Here is a 19,771-nt window from a genome sequence, read left to right on the forward strand (position 1 = left end):
TTTAATGAATAAATGAATGAATGAGAGGGAAGACAGATCAGAGGCAGAGATTTAATCTGTTACCAAGTCTACCCATCCCAAAGTGCTAGAACTTTGTTGGACTTAACTCTGAGCAACACAGAGGAAACAGAAACTACTCATAGGAATTTGGCCCGAAGAATCATGCTCACATATGGCAACAGAAGACAGCCAAGAAAGAGGGGGGACTGGGATCTGGCTCAAGACTCATGTGCTCGAGTAGATCAGGGGCTGGAACAGAGGAGGTTAGCTAGAGAGGCACGCTGCGGCATCTGTGGGACGGAGGAGTGTGCAGTGTTTGTTGGGACGTACTGGCTATGGTTCAAACTCCTGTAACCAGCCACAGAAACTTGGGTAGCTTTCACCTTGGGCCAGTTTCATCTCCAGCAAAAGAAGAGAGGAGGATTATCAAGGATGTCAATGAAGTGGCAACCCACACCCATGCCCCACACACATAACCACCCACCACGCTTTCGCGCTGAACCCCGGCCATCCTCAGAATCCTCCAAGCAGCTCTCCAACGGCCACTACAAATTAATCCAAGTCACAACATGCATTAAAACCCCTTGGTCGTCCTAGAGTCAGGTAACTTCTAACATACTTTCCAGCTTTGACGTTTAATATTCTAATATAGGGCAACTGCCTAGGACCAAAGGAGACCTAGACTCCCAATTTCAAACCCCTCAGGCTGGATGAGGACAAAGCTACCTGGTGAGAAAGGCAGAGAGAAAGCAGGAACAACCTTCACGACTTAACCCCAGGGCTCAAGAGCAGTTTCCGTAGGAATTCGAATCAGAGGTAAAACAAACCTCCCTGCTCACCAGAAGTCACGAAATGCCACCTGAGTGCTACACAAGAGACGACTTATGATCCCTGACGTGCGGGTAACTGCCTTGAGGTTACATGGATAAGCCATCTGGGTTTGGGGCAGGAAGAGACGGAGCAGATAAACTGGGAACTATTGCAGGGCAGTTCCCTAAAAGCCCTGCAGCAGAGATTAGCAAACAGGCAATTATTAAGGCGAGGTCTCTGGATTCGTACCAGTGGGGGAAGGGAAGGAAACAGGATTGACCAGAGGGTAAAACTGGACTGTGGACTCGGTCCAGGTCTCAGCTGATTGCACGGAGGGCTCTGGAGCTGGGCTGGCCTATCAGAGGTGTCCCCGGTTGGGACAAGGACGTCAGACTTTATCAGCCTTCGTTGACCAGTCATTGGAGGGAGGCTGTCCCCAAGAAGGTGGCAGTCCTTGGGTGAAGAGGCTGCCTTCGTAGAGGACAGAGTTCCCAGAGCTCCCAAAGAAGACTGAAGGAGGAGAGCTGGCAGCCAGCAGAATGCCTAGAAGCTGAGGGAACAGTTCCTTTGATCCTGCAGGAAGCCATATGGAAAGGAAATGGGTCTTCTACCTGGATTGTCTACCTGGATTACTTTTTACTGTTCGTTGGCCTGGCAGAGTCCTATCCTCTGTGTCTTATATAGTCTGTAGCTTCTGCAGGTGTTGAGCCAGGGCCAGTGTTCTGGTGTGCTCAGCAAAAGAAATTACCAAGAGTGGGAGACATAGGTGGTATGGAAGTTGCATTCCAATGGATAAATGTCATGAGTTATTTTATGTTAATGCTATAGCAAAAATATAGGTGGACAAATTATATCATCTATGTAATGTAAGTTACATAAAGAGAGTATATTAGTCCGCTAGGGCTGCCATGACAAAATGCCACCGATGGGGTGGTGGAAACAACAGAACTTCATCCTCATCATTCTGCAGCCTGAAAGTCCAAGACCAAGGTGTTGGCAGGTCTGGTTTCTCCTGAGGTCTCTCTCCTTGGCTTGCAGATGGCCACCTTCTCGCTGCGTCCTCACATGGCTTCTCTCTGTGCACACACATCCCTGATGTCTCTTCCTCTTCTTATAAGGACACTAGCCCTGTTGGGTTAGGATCCCACCCTCACAACCTCATTTAACCTTAATTACCTCTTCAAAAGTCTCATCTCCAAATACAGTCATATTAGGGGTTAGGGCTTCAACATATGAATTTGGAGGGAAACACAATTCAGTCCATACGTATAGTCCTTTTAACACACTCTGCCCAGTAGTCTTATGCATGACTGAATGGTAGAATGTAAAATTTGTATATGGAGGCCATTAAAAATATATTTTGAAATTTGTTTTGTCTCCCTTTGTTTTTACTTTATTGTAGAGATTTTATTTAGATTAGGATTTGGAAAGCATAGACAAGTTCAAAGAAAAAATAAAAATCACGATATTTTTATCTCCCATTTTTAAAAAAAAGTAATATTAACTTTTGATGTATTTCCTTCCAGTCTTTTTTCTCTGCTACATATGAATTTCTTTTGCAGATTGGATCACATGTATATTGTATCTACATTTTTTGCTACACATTATCTTTTTTGTCATTGTTCCATCTTAAAAGGAAGATAATATATCCACAGCTTCATTGTCTGATTATTTTTGTGTGAACTACTGCACCTAATTTGGAGTAAACATTTTCTTGAATGTCTGGCTTTCCAATATATTTCCTTTTTCATACAATTTCCTTTCTCCGCTCTTGCTAGCCAAACGTTCTGCATCATTTTAGGCCCAGTTCAAGCCCTACCTCCTCAAGTAAAGGCTTCCCCAGTATTTCTGGGGCATAGTGACCTGGCCTCCTTTTAGATTTATATAATGTGCTTTCTATATTATTTGCTTAACCCCATCTTTCTCGTGATATATCTTGAGCCACTGTCACGATGATTTTTAGTTTAAGCCTTTACTCCTCAAAGGATTGCAAACTCCTTGAGTACAAAGACGGCGGCTTCGACTCTTTGCTGTGGACAATTGCCCTTTGCTTGATTGGCTGGCTTTTTGGGTGGCTTGATTAGTCTGCTGGTTGGTTTGCTGTTTTCTGAAAATGAGGAGTCATCCCCAGCTGTCTGTGGAAATAACGTTTTCCCCCTCCCATCCTTTGGAGGGCACTGGTTTGTGACATTTCCGCAGCAGGGCTAAATTGGACGCATTGTGTTTCTTTGTGTTCCCCTGATTTCCCTGCTCTGTGTGTCTTGACAGCAAGATGGTTCTATTATGTTATATCCTATTGTGTTTTTATAATGGCTTAATTACTGCCTATGGGTTTCTAACTGAAAACTGGGGAGAGGGTAAATTCTATAAATAAAACGTGTGATCGGTGACATTAATATGCTGCCAGATTTAGCTGTGTCTCCGTTGCTCAGGTTTACGTTCAAGTTCAGAGTGTTGCCAAATAAATGTTGTAGGTAAAGAATCTATTTTAGATTCGTTTAGAGGGTGAATTAAGCTTCAGTCAAAACATATTCCAGAAAGAGGAACTCTGATGTTCTGATGTGCCCTGTACCGTATGGCAATCTATCTCAGCACGTTTTCTCTCTATGCAGTAGACTGGCCAACGCCTAGAGACGTAGGCATTGAATGTGTCTATGAAAGAAGATATTCTTTGTGCTGAATCTGGACAAGCAAAACTTTAAATTATCGTTACTAAACCAAATGTGTCAGTATTTAAAATGTATATAAGGCTGTATCTGGTTCATTAGGATGAACATAATACATTGCTGTAAATGGCTAAGAGGCCAACCCCTAAAGACATTCAGCATTTGTAACTGGAGGGGGAAAGAGAGCAGGAAGGAGGGAGGAAGGGAAACAGGGAGGGAGGGAGACAGGGAGGAAGGAAGGAACCCACGTATATGCATATATCCATAATGCCAGAGAAATCTGCCATTTGGTTACCTTCCCTTTGGAAGCCTTACTAAATTTAAATTTCAGGTTAAATTAACAACCATAAGAACATGTAGAGACTAAGAACCTACAATCAGCAAAGCAGGAGGCATGATATTTGACATTGCAGCTTTGATGCAACTATTTTGATGAGAGAATATTTTGTCGTGTTTAAAACATTTCAGCTAGTTTTTTTTTTAATGAATAGGGAGGCAGATAACCTCACCCCTTCCAAAAGCTCCACAATCCCATTCACCACCCTTGAAATGCAGACACCTACCACCACTCCAAGGGATGGAGGAGGTTCCGGAAGGGAAGGAGGGGGACACACATTACTCACTTTTAAAAAACGATGTTTATATTTGACCAGACCTTTCTGATGCATCAAAACATCTGCATCAAATGTTATCCTTTAATGCAAGTCCCAGTGGAGTGCCATTTCTGGACACCCAGCGTGCACGGGAATGCTGAAATTACATAATTACTCTGATAATTAATAGAAAGAAAAAAGAAGACATTTTACGTATCTACATCTGTCAGCGGAGGGGCACGTGTGCCCAGACTTGTCCAGTTGGCCACTTCAGCCCCTCACTTCCTGCTCTGAGGGCAGAGGTCAACTAGGTGTCCCAGCGTTTGCATGGGACAGGCCCTTCAAGGGTGAGAGGAAGGTGCCGATGCAGTGGAGCATGGGTGAGGAAAAGCAGGGGTCCAGGAAAGGCCGGTGGGCCTTCTCCCCCGAAACAAGAGCTAGAACAAGAGTAAAACCATGAGGGGAGAGCCCTGCGGTCCTGTCAGGGAGAGGAAAGCGAGGCACTTCTCACCGTACCTGAAGAAGGTGGCTCTTTCCTTAAGCATCCTTCCCTCCAGAGGACTGTTAGTGTGAAAGCCTGTCGCTCCCCATCCCCTGACCCCTAGAGTCCCAGCCACGCGGGAACCCAAGGCTCAGGCCAGCCCCTGGCGATGGGTAGGTTCATGAGGTTTGTTTCCAAAACTGAGCTACATTTTCCCCAGTTCCAAGTCCCTGGTCAGTGAAGGGCGGGATCGGGAGGCACAGTTGCCCCTCCAGGATGCCAGCCCCTCCGTCTCCACATCTCCTTCCTGATTTCACAACTGCAAGTGCCCCGAGAGAAAGGAGCCTGGAGGACTGAGCACTCTGTCATCGAATTCCCTCCAGGGCACAGCCCCTGCAGGTCTGGGCTGTGCCCCGGGGGCTCGGCAGAGATCCTAGCCTTCCTCCACGAGTGGATTATTTATTTAACAAACACTTAATATAGGGCTTACCACTGGTCAGGCAGTGTCCAGAGTGCTTTGCAAATATTAGTTCCATTCATCCTCATAACCAGGCCGTGAGGGAGGGGCTATTATTATCTGTATCTTACAGATGAGGAGACGGGGACAGGTTAACTCATTTATTGCCCAAATGCACCCAGCCTGGAAGTGGTGAGGCCGCTGGGCTGTGTGTGACGCTGCGTGGCACAGCTGGGGAGGGGAGGAGCAAGCCAAGAGCCGGGGGGACGGAGGAAGGGACTCCCGGCATCAGCACACCTAAGTGGGCGTGGCCAGGGCGAGGGGCCGCCCAGATGCCCCAGGAGGACTTGGGAGCTGTCCTCTCCCTCCCTACAGCCCATGGGTTTGTCCCCATTCAACCAGCTGCCCTCTCGCTTGCTTGACTCAGTCATGGGGCAGAGGGCCCAAGGTCGCTGCAGCGATTTGCAAACCTTGCCTGCAGCGATTTGCAAAAGGGGACCGAGAACCCTTTCTTCTGTCTTCTTAAGACAGTCTTCAGAGGTGCCCATGACCTCTGGCTGCGGGGGTGAGAGTGAGGTGGGGGGCTGGGGGCAGGAGTGTGGGTAGCGCTGCTAGATAAAATACAGAACGTCCAGTTAAGTTTCAATTTCAGATTCACAACACTTTTTTTTTTTAGTTCAAGTTAACGTTCCATGCACTCTTTGAGAAACACACGCTAAAACAATTATTCATTGTTTAAATTCTAATTTAACTGGGTGTGCTGTATTTTTTTTTTCCTAAATCTGGCAGCCCTAATCTCAAAAATGCTTGGTGGGCGGGGACACAGCTACGTGGGCAAGTGGGCTATGCACCACCAGCCAGATGGAGGATCCTGTGGGGAAGCAGGAGGGCTGACCCCTCCGCCAGAAGAGGCAGTTTCCTACCGCCCGGACAGAGGCCGTGTCATGGCTTGTGACAGAGGGGAAGAGTCACCATAAGCCTCCATGCTCCACTGTGCCGCTCCACTGGCTTGCACCCCACCCTCTGCATGAAGCCCCCTCCCCCCTCAATTTTTTTACCTGGAAAAATTTCAAACCTACGGAAAAGTTGCAATAATAGTACGACGTACACACTCTTTTTGTCACATCTGCTTTTTCTTTCTCAATGTGCGTGGGTGCACGTGTACACCTAAGAACACGGGAGCGTATTCGTTTGTTAGCTGAACCATCTGAGAGTTTGTCGCAGACATCGGGAGACTTCATCCCTAAATATGTCCCTAAATAGCAGCGTGTGTCTCCTAGGAACAAGGGCAACCTCCTCCGTAGTCACAATACCATGGTCACTCTCCGGAAATGTGGCATTAATACCATACTCTTAGCTAATATGAAGTCCATTTTCAAATTCCTCACGCACATATAATTAATGTCACATTAATATATATTAATATATTATAATATATAATGCCACAAATATATGTATATATAAACATAAAATATATTTGTGTATATGTACGTACACACACATTACTGGGACGATCAGAGGAATCTGAATGTGGACTTTGCATATATATGTGTATATGTGTATATATACATATATACAAATGCATATTATTATTAATGTAATGTAATTAAATTATTTTAAAATTTTAATCCAAGATTCAATCAAGGCTTCCAAATGTATTTAATTTTCCTGTTTCTTGAGTCTCTTTTAATGCAGAACCACCTTCTCAGAGTGCCTTCTGCGGGCTAGACCATGGGCACGTGGCTTGGCATCCCGAATCCAATTTCATCCATGGAAGATAAAGGTTATCTCCTTTCATACGTAAGCAAACAGAAGCTTACTGAAGTTAAGTAACTCACCCAGCGTCACATGGCTAGTAAAGGGCATGGCCAGTATTGGAACCCAACCCTGACTCCCAAATCCTTTCCTTTACACTGTGCTGTCTGAGCTCTGTCTTCTAGAGATGATGCTGAAAGGGACTTCTGAGGTGGGAACCTGAGAACCATCCCAGGAGGTGAGAGAGAGTTCCATAGAAACACACAGGATTTTAAGAGAGGAGCAGATGGGGTTAGCTGGGAGGCAGTGTCGTGTCAAGGTTAGAAGTCAAGTCTTGAAGCCACCTGGGTTCCCATGTGGATTCCTCTGTTTCCCAGCTTTGTCCCCTTCACTTCCCCACCTGGAACGTGAGAATAATGACAAGAGCTAGTGAACCAAGAGCCAGTGAACCAAGAACCATCTAGAATCTTCTAGAATCTTCACTTCCCCACCTGGAACATGCGAGTAATGACAGCCACCTCACCGGATGACCGTGGGGCTCTACGAAGTATTCACATTAAGTCCTCAGCACCAAGGTGATCTGGCACATGCCAGGCCCTCGACAAATGGTAGTTACTGCAGCTATCACGTGAGGGGAACAGCTGCCTGACAGGAGCCACACCAAAGAGCTGCTGCGCCGGCGGCCAGGAGCTGCCCATCTGAAGGGCAGCAGGATTCGCTGCTTTTAACATTCACATGTGTGGGTTCCACCACAAGGGAAGGGGAACAGCAGTGGGGGGGTTGGGGAATCCGTCTGCATTGCTGGAAACCAGTGAGATGAACCCCCTTCCTGACCGGAAGAGGAGCCCTCTGGCGGGGACACCGCTGCCTTCGCCCACCAGAGAGGCCCCTTCTCCACCTTTCCAGTGTCATCAACGATTTCCTGGGGGTATGGAAGCCCAGTATCTCAGGGGAAGGTGGGAGTGGGCTTCAGACGGCTGGAATGGAAGCAGACTGTGGTGGACCGTGCTGTGTCCCCCTCAAAATTCACATGTTGAAGCCCTCACCCCCAGGATGTGGGTTATGTGACAGTATTTGGAGATAGGGTCTTCCCAGTGGTGATGAAGTTAAAATGAGCCCATTCGCATGGGCCTTAATCCAATCTGACTGGTGTCCTTATAAGAGGAGATGATTAAGTCACGGAAACCCCAGACTTGGGCACACACAGAGGGAAGACACAGGGAGAAGACAGCCATCTGTGTGCCACAGGGAGGGGCCTCAGAAGAACCCAAACCTGCTGGCACGTTGATCTTGGACCTCCAGACTCCAGAATTGTGAGCACATGTATTGCTGTTGTTTAAATCACGCCGTCTCTGGTACTTTGTTGTGGCAGTTTGAGCAGACTAATTTACAGGTCCTCAGGTCCCCAGAGGCAGGGCTGGCCTGCTGAGTGAGAGAAAGAGGCAGCTGGAGAGAGATTGAACCTGGCCTTTGGGGAGCAAAGCTCAGGGCTTCTGCTCTGCAGAGGACTGAGGGCCCCAGCTGCAGGTCCCCGAGCCGAGAGTCCAGAATCCTCGGTTATTCCTCCACTGGACAGAGGCAGGGGTTGTCAAGATTTAGTCAAGCCATCAGCCTGAGTAATGTCTTATCTCAGAAATGAGAGCAGGAGGAATGAGGCCCAGCTAATGGTTAAGGTCCCTTACTCATCAAAAGCCCCAGGATTCCCACAGCAGGGGAAGGGGAGCGGGTTGGTTGAAAGCGCGGGCCGACCCGATTGTCCTGCTGACGACAAAAGCAGTTCAGTGGTTTCAACGCTCCATCACTTCTCTGCAGAATCTGGTGTGAGTCGTACGAGAGCCAGTGAACCAAGAACCAAAGCCAGGCTCTACATATGTTGTGAATTGCCTTTTTCTCTCTCCATGGAGGAGGGTGCTTGACAAGTCAGGGTGGCACCAGGGCTGACTCGGGTGACTGTCCTCCTGGATGTTGGGCTGATCTAACTCTGTGACATCGGCAGCGTGGAGTGACCTCTTCTTTGTGACACAGAGCCGCATGGTCTCAGGGGATACCGAGAGTCTGGCCTGTCTGGGGACACTGCCAGGCCACACGGGAAGCCAGCGTGTTGAAAAGCTGCTAGGAGACCTGGGCAGCCGACAGCCAGCTACAGCCGTACACACTTGGGTGCAGAGACCGGCTCCCGACGCCCCTTGAGGGGCCAGCAAAGTTGTATGGTCCCAGTCTCCTGCTCACACCCACTTCCCCAGGATAGAGGAGGCTCCCCCTCCATCCCTGACCGCCAGCACCCCCATCCTGGACCCCAAGCTCAGAGTTAACATGGGCAACAGCTTCAGAACTATTTTTCGGCGATTCCCTTAAAAGTGACCAATGCGCCAGTTGTCAAGCTTCAAAAGATGCGTGCGTGAACTCACACACATGTGACGCCATCCTTCTGAACTCTGACTGCTCTTAAGCATTTATTCCTCTCACTCCTCTGATCATCCCGGGTTAAGATGACGTCACCTAGGCAGAATTATTCTTCTCTATGGAGGGTCAGGAAATTGAGTCACTGAGAAGAACCGGGGTTAATCCAGTGACACAGGGCATGACAGAGCCTGAGTAGGACTCAGATGGCATCTCCAAGTCCCTGAATCAAGGTTTCAGCTCCTAGGAGATACGTACATGTTTGGCCCATTTTCTCCTGAATTTTTTATTATATTATTTTATTACTTGTAATTTTGTGATTCAATTGTATTATATTAAAATGTCTTTAATATAAATGAATAAAATATATTAAACTACATTTTAGGACTTCCCTGGTAGTGCAGTGGATGGGAGTCCACCTGCCAATGCAGGGGACACAGGTTCGACCCCTGGTCCGGGAAGATCTCACATGCTGTGGAGCAACTAAGCCCGTGCGCCACAACTACTGAGCCTGCGCTCTAGAGCCCGCGAGCCACAACTACTGAGCCCACATGCCACAACTACTGAGCCTGTGCTCTAGCGCCCATGAGCCACAACTACTGAGCCCACGTGCCACAACTACTGAAGCCTGTGTGCCTAGAGCCCGTGCTCGGCAACAAGAGAAGCCACCGCAAGGAGGGGCCTGTGCACCACAACAAAGAGTAGTCCCCGCTCACCAGAACCAGAGAAAACCCCGTGGTCAGCAATGAAGACCCAATGCAGCCAAAAATAAATAAAAAATAAAATACATTTTATAAATTATAAAATAAATTTTATTATTTTTATTATTTTATTATCCAAAACACGCCACCTGCTCCAAATAAAATTTAAATGTTCAAATAATTGAGAAATTATTTGCCATTTTTACTTATGCATCTGGATGGTGGCACTGGGCACGCTGCAAATAAGGAGAAATAAATAACTCTGAGATATGACAGCACATGTATCTGCTCAAGAGTGCATGGCAAAGATCTGCTTTTCATTTTTACAGTATTTCGTCAGACATATGGGAAATCACGCTAGGTGATTTTTATTTAATAAGTCAGCCATGCCCAACGCAAAACTCACAGGCACACGCGGACCGTCAGACATCCTGCTCTCCGTGGGAACAAGGGTATTCTCACTCCTGGGGATGTCATTACTGATACTGGAAGAGGACCTGAGGTTTTCAGAGGGATTGCCCGTTTTCGATACAAAACTCAGCGGAGCGTGGAGAAACCCAAGGCTCTAGCTGCCTGTTTAACACCCGACCTTCAGCGCTCAGGGCTGCAGGTAGAACCATCCCAGGGGTGAGAGCCCCAAATTGCCCTTCCTCTCTCTCTCTCCTTATCACAATCTGTCTTTACCAGGCAAGCCAAGAGTAGGCATCCCAGGTGGATAATTGACGGTTTCAGCATCTTTCCCAGCTCCTCATTTTTCCTTTTAGTCTCCTGATTAGCTCTCAGATGAATATATTTGCCTGCAGGGCTGCAGAAGCGTCTGCGTGAGCGTGGGAGGCGGGAGGACCCTGAGGGAACCCTTCGCTGCACAGCCCGGAGATGGCACTGCCTTCTCCGCCCCTCTTCCCCACCCCGCTGGAAGCCCTGAGGCGGGAAAGGCATCTAGTTCACTAACTTGTGTGCACCAGGCTGCCCGTGCTCAGCAAAGAGAGAGGCAGAGGCAGGGAAGGAGGAAGCAGGAACCTGATTTTGTATAAAACCCTTTATCATACAGTCTACATTACTGAATGTATTACGGTACCTAGTGTGCACGGCTATTCCTGTACAGCAAACCCCATATGCCACCATCTATCAATACTTTAGGATGACATAAGGTGCTTTCCATAGTAATCTTTGTTTCTTTGGCCGCGCCGTGAGGCATGCAGGGTCTTAGTTCCCCCACCAGGGATCGAACCCGCGCCCCCTGCAGTGGAAACACTGAGTCTTAATCACTGGACCGCCAGGGAAGTCCCTCCATAGTAATTTTGAGTGTACTTAGTCTTTGCCTCACAGACTGATTTTAGAACCTAATCTCCCATAAAGATGCAATTCCACGCTTTTAAATGTAAAATGTAGTTTAATTATGCTAATTCGGAGAACTCTTGACTCAAAAATGATTAAACTCAAGGAGCCAGTGTTCAGCTGAGTAATAGATGTCAGGTACCCAAGGGTCTGAGTCTCAGACATTAAGCAAAGAAGAAAAGAACAGGAGAGAAAGGGGTGGCCTGACACAGGAGCTGAAGTGGTACCTGTCGCCCAAGGAAACAAGGGGCTTACTGTGTGCGTCTGGCCTCAGTCAAGGGCTAGGACAGGGCAGTGGTACACAGTGCAGACAGCACAGCCGCACCGCGGAACTCAGGTGCCAAAACGGATCGTCCACACAGTCCCCCTGCTCTCTTTGTCATCACCATCGCCGTCACGGTCATCCACATTTCCTGAGTGGCTTCTCACACCAGACGGAGGAGACAGTGGGCTGGTGTCCAGGGCAAGGTCATTTGGTTTCAAGGAACTAAGCAGCTCAAATCACCAGGAGGTTTATTACAGAAAATCCTCACAAGTGCAGCCAGCCAGCCGTGGGCAAACTGGGAGGCCGTCCGGCAGGGAACTCTGCTTCTCTGAGGCCACGTCGTCTCTCATCTCCCACTGACTGTCCGCTCTCTGCGACCAGTTTCTGTGCCCACTGACCACTCACCATGGCCCACACGGCCAGTCCCGAAACGGAGGGCTCAGCAACTAAATCTAGATGACCTTCCAACCTTGGAGACCACCAGCAATTGAGTCCTGGCCCCTTGAATCTTAGTTACAATTCCTCAAAGAGAGAGTAAGGCGAGGGAGGGAATCGGTTCTGGCCACCTCATGGGTCAGGGGTACACTCTTCCACTCTGATCAGGACAGAGATGGGCACATGTTATAACAGCAGCCACCCAGCTTCCCCCTCCAGATGGGGCTTCAGGTGGGAGGCGGTCCAAGTTAAGCTGGGCAGGAGACTAACATGAATGCAGTGCAGGGACTTGCGGCAACGAACTCATCCAAGACTAAGGAATTTCTAAGACACCTCTTCAAGTGAGCAAACTGATACTCTCCCTACTCAATACATCAGCAAATGTGGATTGACTTATTCCTAACCACCAACATCCATGCTTTTGAATCGTTTCTCGTGTCCTAAGCACTGTCTAAGTACCAAGAGGCGTTACTGCATTTAACCCTTACGACCAATAAGATGAGTGCTAACATCACCCCCAATTTACAGATAAGGAAACTGAGACTCAGAGAGGCGAATGAACTGGCCCGAATTTACAGTCAGTAAATGACAGAGCGAGGACATAAACCCAGGGCCCAGTCACCTACCTGTGTGCTTTTTAATACTGATTTCCTTTTATTTGGCCCCATTTCTCTGAAGGCTTAAATACAAGGGAATAAACTTTACAGGTTTTCTACAATAGTCACTAAAAAGTTCCTAAGAGAAGATTTGCATTCCAGGTTCTGTAATACTTAGTGCCACAAAGATTCTGTTTTTTTAAATGTTCCACCTATATTTCCAGAAGGCATTTAAAACTTATACCACGATATCGAGAAACGGTTACCTGAACATCTCATGTGTGCAGACCCCTGACCGGGTGCAGAGGATACAGTCCTGCCTTCCAGCCGTTTAATCATTTTTATTTGCCTTCTCTAGATTTTCTTCAAACCCCTCTCCATCACTTCATCTTACTTAAGAGGTGAGGCCAGAAAGAAGTCTAAGAGAGGCCTGACAGAGGCCGGTCAAGGTGGGAGGATCGGTTCAAAGTTCCCTCCTGCCAGGCACTTGTTTGTGAATTCCAAGGCTACGACTGCCTTCTCCTTAATGAGAGCAAAACACAGCTGATTTAAGGTTTAGCTGGCGTACCACTAAGGCCACTGGCTCTTCTTCTTCCATACTTGTACATTGTCAGCTCCTTCCTGGCCTGTTTTCGTGGTCTTATTTCCATTCCCACATAAATTTCCCAGCCCTGTCTCCATCATGTGGCATCCTGTTTTATATCCTTCGCTATCACCAATGGGCCAGAAACACTTGCGATTTTAATTCTTTCTTGTATGTGTTTCTTTTTTTCTTACCATAGACTCTTTACATCTTGAAGGATTTTTAGAAATAATTAGTTCTATCTAGTCTTTGCCTTAGTTGGGACTCATGGTTGCCCATTTCATCTTTTAAAAGCGGCAAGGATGGAGTGACAACAATTTCTTTCAGTAAGGGTTTATGGACAGTTTTTAGGAGAGGGAAATCTGTACTATACCAAGCACTGGATTCAGTACTTTAAAGATATTTTCTCCTTAATTTCTTGAAATGACCTGGTGATATGGGTTTTATCATGATCATTCTACAGATGAGAGGAGCTAAAGATCAGAGAGATTAAAGTCACTTGTCTAACAAGAAGCAGGGTGGGAATTTAAACCCAGTTCTGGCAGCTTCCAAGGTCCATGCTTTTGAATCCTTTCCTACATTTACTTTCTCACTGTCAAAACATTTCTCTTTGCCAGACTTAGGTTTTTTTAATCCTAGCTCTGTCATCAACATGTCACTAGATGTGTCAGGTAAATCATTCTACCTCCTTGGGTTAATTTTCTCATCGTGAAAATAGGAATAATATTCATTTCACCTGCCTTGCAGGTGAAGCTGAATGTAAAAGTACTTCAGAAAATATATATCCTAAACAAGTACAACTTCTTATTATAGTTATTACCAATCTTGAGCATTGTCCAGTGGGGTTCAGAAGACCCCCTCCTAAAGGATTTGAGGTTCCTTGTACTGGTAAAGAAATGGATTTGTTATAAAACATATAATTCTCCTAAGAAAGTGCTGTATCAGTTAGGATGTTTTCACCTGCTGGCAACAGAACCCTGAATCAACTGCTGTAAACACCTGGGGGATTATTCGCACGGTAAGGAGTGCCAAGGTAAGGCAGCTCCAAGGTTAGTTGATTCATGGGCTCCTTAATGTCATTTGTGAGCAAAGTTCCTCCCATCTTTCAGCACTGCCCTCCTCAACTGGTTGGCTGGTATTCAGGCTCGCTGATCTCACGGAAGCAAGATGGCGGGCTTGGGCACCACCAGCATCCAGCAGAAGCTGAAGGCGACCACCTCTTCCTGGTGGTCTCCTTTTATAAGCAAAAAAAACCACAAAAAAACAAATCTTTGCCAGGTGCCCCCATCCCCCAGCAAACATTCCTTCACATCTCACTGGGCAAAATGGTACCACGTGCTCTTGCCTAAACCAATCATGGGATGACCATGATTGTCTTACTGGGACATATGGTGGTGGGAGGGACAGCGGCTCATCCAAATAAAACCAGGGTTCTGGGACTTCCCTGGTGGCTCAGTGGTTAAGAATCCGCCTGTCAATGCAGGGAATGCGGGTTCAAGCCCTGGTCTGGGAGGATCCCACATGCCGCGGAGCGGCTGGGCCCATGCACCACAACTACTGAGCCTGCGCTCTAGAGCCTGCAAGCCACAACTACTGAGCCCACGTGCCACAACTACTGAGCCTGCACTCTAGAGCCCGTGCTCTGCAACAAGAGAAGCCACCGCGATGAGAAGCCCGTGCACCACAACGAAGGGTAGCCCCCGCTCGCTGCACCTAGAGAAAGCCTGCACAGCAACGAAGGCCCAACGCAGCCAAAATAAAGACGTAAATAAATAAATATAAATTAAAAACAACAAAAAAAAACAGGGTTCTGTTAATAAGGATGAAAGGGAGAACAGCTGTTGGTGAACAACCAACAATATATGATCTAGAAAATGAATTACACCACTTAGGTATGATGGATTCTAGTACCTTCGAGTCTCAGAGGATCTCTAACAGAGAAGCGAGCATGATCATCTCCCCTCATCCCCACCCCCTACTTCCATTTAATTTCAACCCAGTTTAGTTTAAAGGATTCGATTTCATTCCACATTTACAGACTTCAAGATCCTTCTGCCTCCCTGGGTCTCTCATTTTCTCTTTACTTTGGATATGGCTTGTGTGAATAGGTACCAGATGCTGAAGGGCTGCTTACCATTTTCTTTGCTAGGCTTTCCCAAGGGAGACAGAGAAGGACTCCAGGATGGATAGGCTCTTCAAGGGGCCTTCATTAAAATAAGCTGCAAGTTTCTCTGTGTCTCCTTACCAGATCACAGCACTCTCTGCAAGCCAAATCTCTACAGTGCTGTCCAATGTCTTATTACCTGCCCAGCGGATTTAGTCTCCAGCGAACAATACCCCTCCTGCATTCCACAAAGACAAGAGAAGACACTTGTTCTGAACGAGCTGCATGGAGCTCCTTAGCGTGCGGGCATTTCTGGACTGAGTTCAGTGTTCTGTGAATCACAGTGATTGGTACGTCCCAGGAGAGAAGCTCCAGCATTCAGAGGAAACTCAGGGTTAATTACATAAGCACAGGTAATCACTCTTCAGAAGTAATTATCCGGGTGTATGCCCATGGATACCGAGTCTCAACTCGAGAATATCTTTAACTCTGGAGTCCACTGGCTTTTCCTGTCTTTCTCTCCCTCTGTTTATCCTAAAATTAACGTTAATCAACATTTGGCTCGAAGCACACCATGCTTCCACCATGTAATTATAACACGTTTCCTCATTTTTTTTTTAAAGTTTGACCTTAAATCCCCAGCTTCTATCTCTGAGTCAAGATCAGTATTTGTAACAGTGAGTTAATCAGGCTCTGGGGCCCAGGGGTGCTTAAAGAACACCCGCACCCCTACCCCATCCGATGCAGTAACAGACCCAGAGGTGCCACAGCCCACACTCATAGCAACATTCTTCCAGTGGAGCTGAGGGGGATATATTTAGGCTTTGTGTTATGGGGAAATTATGTGGCACAAAAGCAATAATGTTTCACTTATTGCCACTTAGAGACCACCAAAATAGTCGTAGGCAGAGATGGACAAGCTTGGATATCCAGTCATTTTGTAAACACTTTAAAAACCAAATGAAAACCTCAAACTGGATGCCATTCCCTGGCTTTATTTTATTTTTTTTTTGCGGGATGCGGGCCTCTCACTGTTGTGGCCTCTCCCGTTGCGGAGCACAGGCTCCGGACGCGCAGGCTCAGCGGCCATGGCTCACGGGCCCAGTCGCTCCGCGGCATGTGGGATCTTCCTGGACCGGGGCACGAACCTGTGTCCCCTGCATCGGCAGGCACACTCCCAGCCACTGCGCCACCAGGGAAGCCCCATTCCCTGGCTTTTTGATGACAATTCTTGTGACCATGGTTAGGAGAGTCTTAAAACACTGGCAAGAAAATGTCTTCTCCTCACTCTCTGAGCAAGAGAAGAAAATGGAGATGTTGTGTCACTTCTACCACTGGGACACATCACTCTTCTTTGCACCAAAAGATAAATCCAATTATGAAATTGGCTCCATAGGTGCACAGGGTTAGGAAAACAACAATGAAGCCATTTATTTGTAATCAGATATTGGAACTGGTGGGGTCTGTTTGCAGGCTTTAGCACTACTAAGAAGTCGCTAAGCCTCTGGGCTTTATTATTATTATTATTCATTTAATTTGTAAAAAATGATAGAGATCAGATCACTAATAATACCATTTGCACACTTATTTCCCTCTCTTGTATGTTTTAATTTTTAAATTTTTTCCAGTTTTATTAAGACATAATAGACATAGAACATAGTATTAAGTGTAGAACATGATGATTTGATATTTGTCTATATTGTGAAATGCTTATCACAACATGGCTAGTTAACAACCATCACTCACATGGTTACAATTTTTTTTCTTGTGATGAGAACTGTTAAGACCTATCCTCTTAGCAACTTTCGAATAGATAATACAGCATCATTAACTATAGATGCCACGCCATATGTGACATCCCCAGGACACACTTACTTTAGAATTGGAAGTTTATACCTTCCGACCCCTTTTATATGTTTCACCTGCTTTGGGGCCTTTTCCATCTGGAAATAAACTGTAAATTTGTAAAGGAATTCCTTGTTTTCAAAACACTTTCTACATTTATGATCTCATTTGAGCCTCACACCCTGTGAGATAGGAAGGGTAGTTTTTATTGTTTTAAAATCGATAAAACTGAGGCTTAAAAAGGGTAAGTGACTTACCCAAGACCGATGTGGGGAGCTGTATATACTAGTTGGCCCAGGACAGTCCTGTTCCCAAATGTTGTTCCACAGCAACTATGAAAGGACTTTCTTAAACTCTCAAAATTGTGCTGGCTTGAATGAGAAGGTACACTGTCTCCCAAACCGTAGGTCAAGGTCGGAGCCCGAACTTCCAGCTCTTGGTCTAAGGCCATTTACTGCAGCCATCTTCCTCATGGTTACTGAAATAGCAGGCAATCAGCCAACTAGACAGAGTTTCTCCTGGTCTGGCTCACCAGGGATTACAGCCTGTGATGAATCAAGTGCAACTCTCCTGGGACGATGAACCTTCTAGAGATGGATGTAGCTTCAAAGGTGACTCTCCTGACTCAGAGCAGCTGACTCAGTTCGGCCATGGCCACCCAGACTGGTCCGAAGTTCCGAATGCCAAATACTACTTAAGAACGCCCAGCCCTCATCACTCTGGCCACACTGATCTACCCAGAATGAACACTCTACCCCTCGACTCCCCTGACCCCAGGTCAGTTATTCACGTTAGTGCTAAATTTACCTCCAGTTCACACCAACGTTATAGTATCTCACAGTAAAATTGGGAAATCAGAAATTGGTATTCTGATTCCAAGGCGAGTGAATACATATTAGGCCCAAAAGATACATATACGTATTAGACCAAAAAAATAAGAGAAAACTTGTTCATCACAGAATCCAGGAATAGAAGCAATCGTTCGAGGAGATGAAAATCGTATCTTAGGATCCTTATTTTACGATGTGACTTTGCCTACACTTCGGACTGATTATAATTTCTACCTTTTTTCCTATTAAAAGGAGAAATAAGTAAACGAATGCTGAGTGTTTGAGAATAACCTGAGTTCTCAGGAGAGAAAGAACCAGAGAAACTCAGTATTTAGTTTTAAAGACTTGATTTTATGAGCTTGGTTGTCCTTTATTTTTCTGCACTCAGTCTAATGTCAAATGGCTTTCTCTCCACCTGACTCTCCAGAGTTTGTTAAAATAAACCCCAGATGTGGGCCCTGTCCTGTTCCTAATGGTGTGTCTCCTCTTACCCTAAGTGTGTGCATCTTTGGGTCATTTTCCTAACAGCCTCTGAAAATGTGCTTATGAATAAGGAATTGGGGCTTTGTCTCCATTTTGAAAACCACTGTAGGTGGGAGGAAGCAGCCTGGGAGCCCCTGGGAGTGGATACCACTGAGGCCCAGGAGCTTCACCCACCCAAAACCCATGAGATGTTTTGAGGTCTGGGGAAAGGTGCAGCCCAGCAGGGACCCAAGGCCTGGAAGGATGGCTCTAATCTTGGCCAATGGGGAAATTGTGCAGGACGATGACCCCCGAGGGAGGAACACTACCCAACCACGCAGTAGCACCCCTCAACAGAGCTTTCTTGATAGGAGCCATGGTGCCCCCCTGGGGACCCGGCCAGCAGCAGACGGGTGCCAGGCTGGGCACTGCTCAGGCCCCCTTCAATGACCTCGACCGATGGTTGGTGAACATAAGCTTCCCCCAGTGGCATCTTCGTGCACAATTTTTCTTTAATAAAACTGGCCAGGGCTTCCCTGGTGGCGCAGTGGTTGAGAGTCCACCTGCCGATGCAGGGGACACGGGTTCGTGTCCCAGTCCGGGAAGATCCCACATGCTGCGGAGCAGCTGGGCCCGTGAGCCATGGCCGCTGAGCCTGCGCGTCCGGAACCTGTGCTCCGCAACGGGAGAGGCCACAACAGTGAGAGGCCCGCGTACCGCAAAAAAAAAAAAAAAAAAAAACTGGCCAGAGCTTTTAAAAATAATAATAATAACAAAACAACAACAAAACCACTATACTCTTCCCCGTAGGAATCACCTACTCCTCCAGAGAGGGAACTTCCCAGGGAGAGATGTACTGGGGGTCGTGTGTTGCCTTTTCACACAGCCTACTTTCTCCTCTTACTAACTAACCACCTGTGGAAAGTTTCCACTCATTGTTGCTCGGCCACTCCCTTCCTGTGACCTGGGCTACACTTGAGACGGAGGCAAGCAAGCCTGGGCTTGCCTTACGTGCTCCAACACAGAGGGCAGCGCTGACAGTTCAGACTCAACCGGCCACCTCAGAGCTGCCCGAAGGCCTCTGCCGCCAGACAAGGCCTAGCAAGGGTCGCCAGAGTCTCAGTACGAGATCAGCACCAAAGCGAGAAGACCTGGGTTTAAATCTGAGTTCTGTCATGCAGTAGCTATGGTGATGCAGGGCGAACCTCATCGTCAGAGTTGAATCTGAGATTCTCTCTGGGGCTGCTTCCCCCATGAGCAAAGGCAGAGAACGCCAACTACCATTTCTACCAACAGCTGTCGGTTACTACACACTCATCCCAGGCCTGGAGCTGCTCTACGTGTGGCGCTCACACCGTCTCCACCCTCCCAGCCACCCTGCAGGGAGGACGTTGTTATCCCCACTTGACACATGAGGAAAGAGACCCAGGGCATTGTCACCCCCCAAGGC

The 19,771-nt window shown here is 47.1% G+C and overlaps 1 protein-coding gene across 2 annotated transcripts in view; it reads right to left on the minus strand.

The window, feature by feature from the left end:
• Positions 1–19,771, minus strand: part of LOC307176820 (uncharacterized protein) — a gene marked incomplete at its 3' end in the record, with an annotated part of 160,368 nt that overhangs the window by 115,162 nt on the left and 25,435 nt on the right. The window contains exon 1 of one of the 2 annotated variants that reach the window (XM_079903308.1): positions 5,041–5,110. The exons of the other annotated variant lie outside the window; for it this stretch is intronic. Coding sequence (XP_079759434.1) covers positions 5,041–5,096 — 56 coding nt within the window. The 5' untranslated portion in view covers positions 5,097–5,110. Of the gene's footprint in view, positions 1–5,040; positions 5,111–19,771 lie in introns of those variants that run through there. 2 annotated transcript variants of the gene reach the window in all.

This window comes from Stenella coeruleoalba, assembly GCF_951394435.1.
Source record: "Stenella coeruleoalba genome assembly, chromosome: 18".
Classification (NCBI taxonomy): domain Eukaryota; kingdom Metazoa; phylum Chordata; class Mammalia; order Artiodactyla; family Delphinidae; genus Stenella; species Stenella coeruleoalba.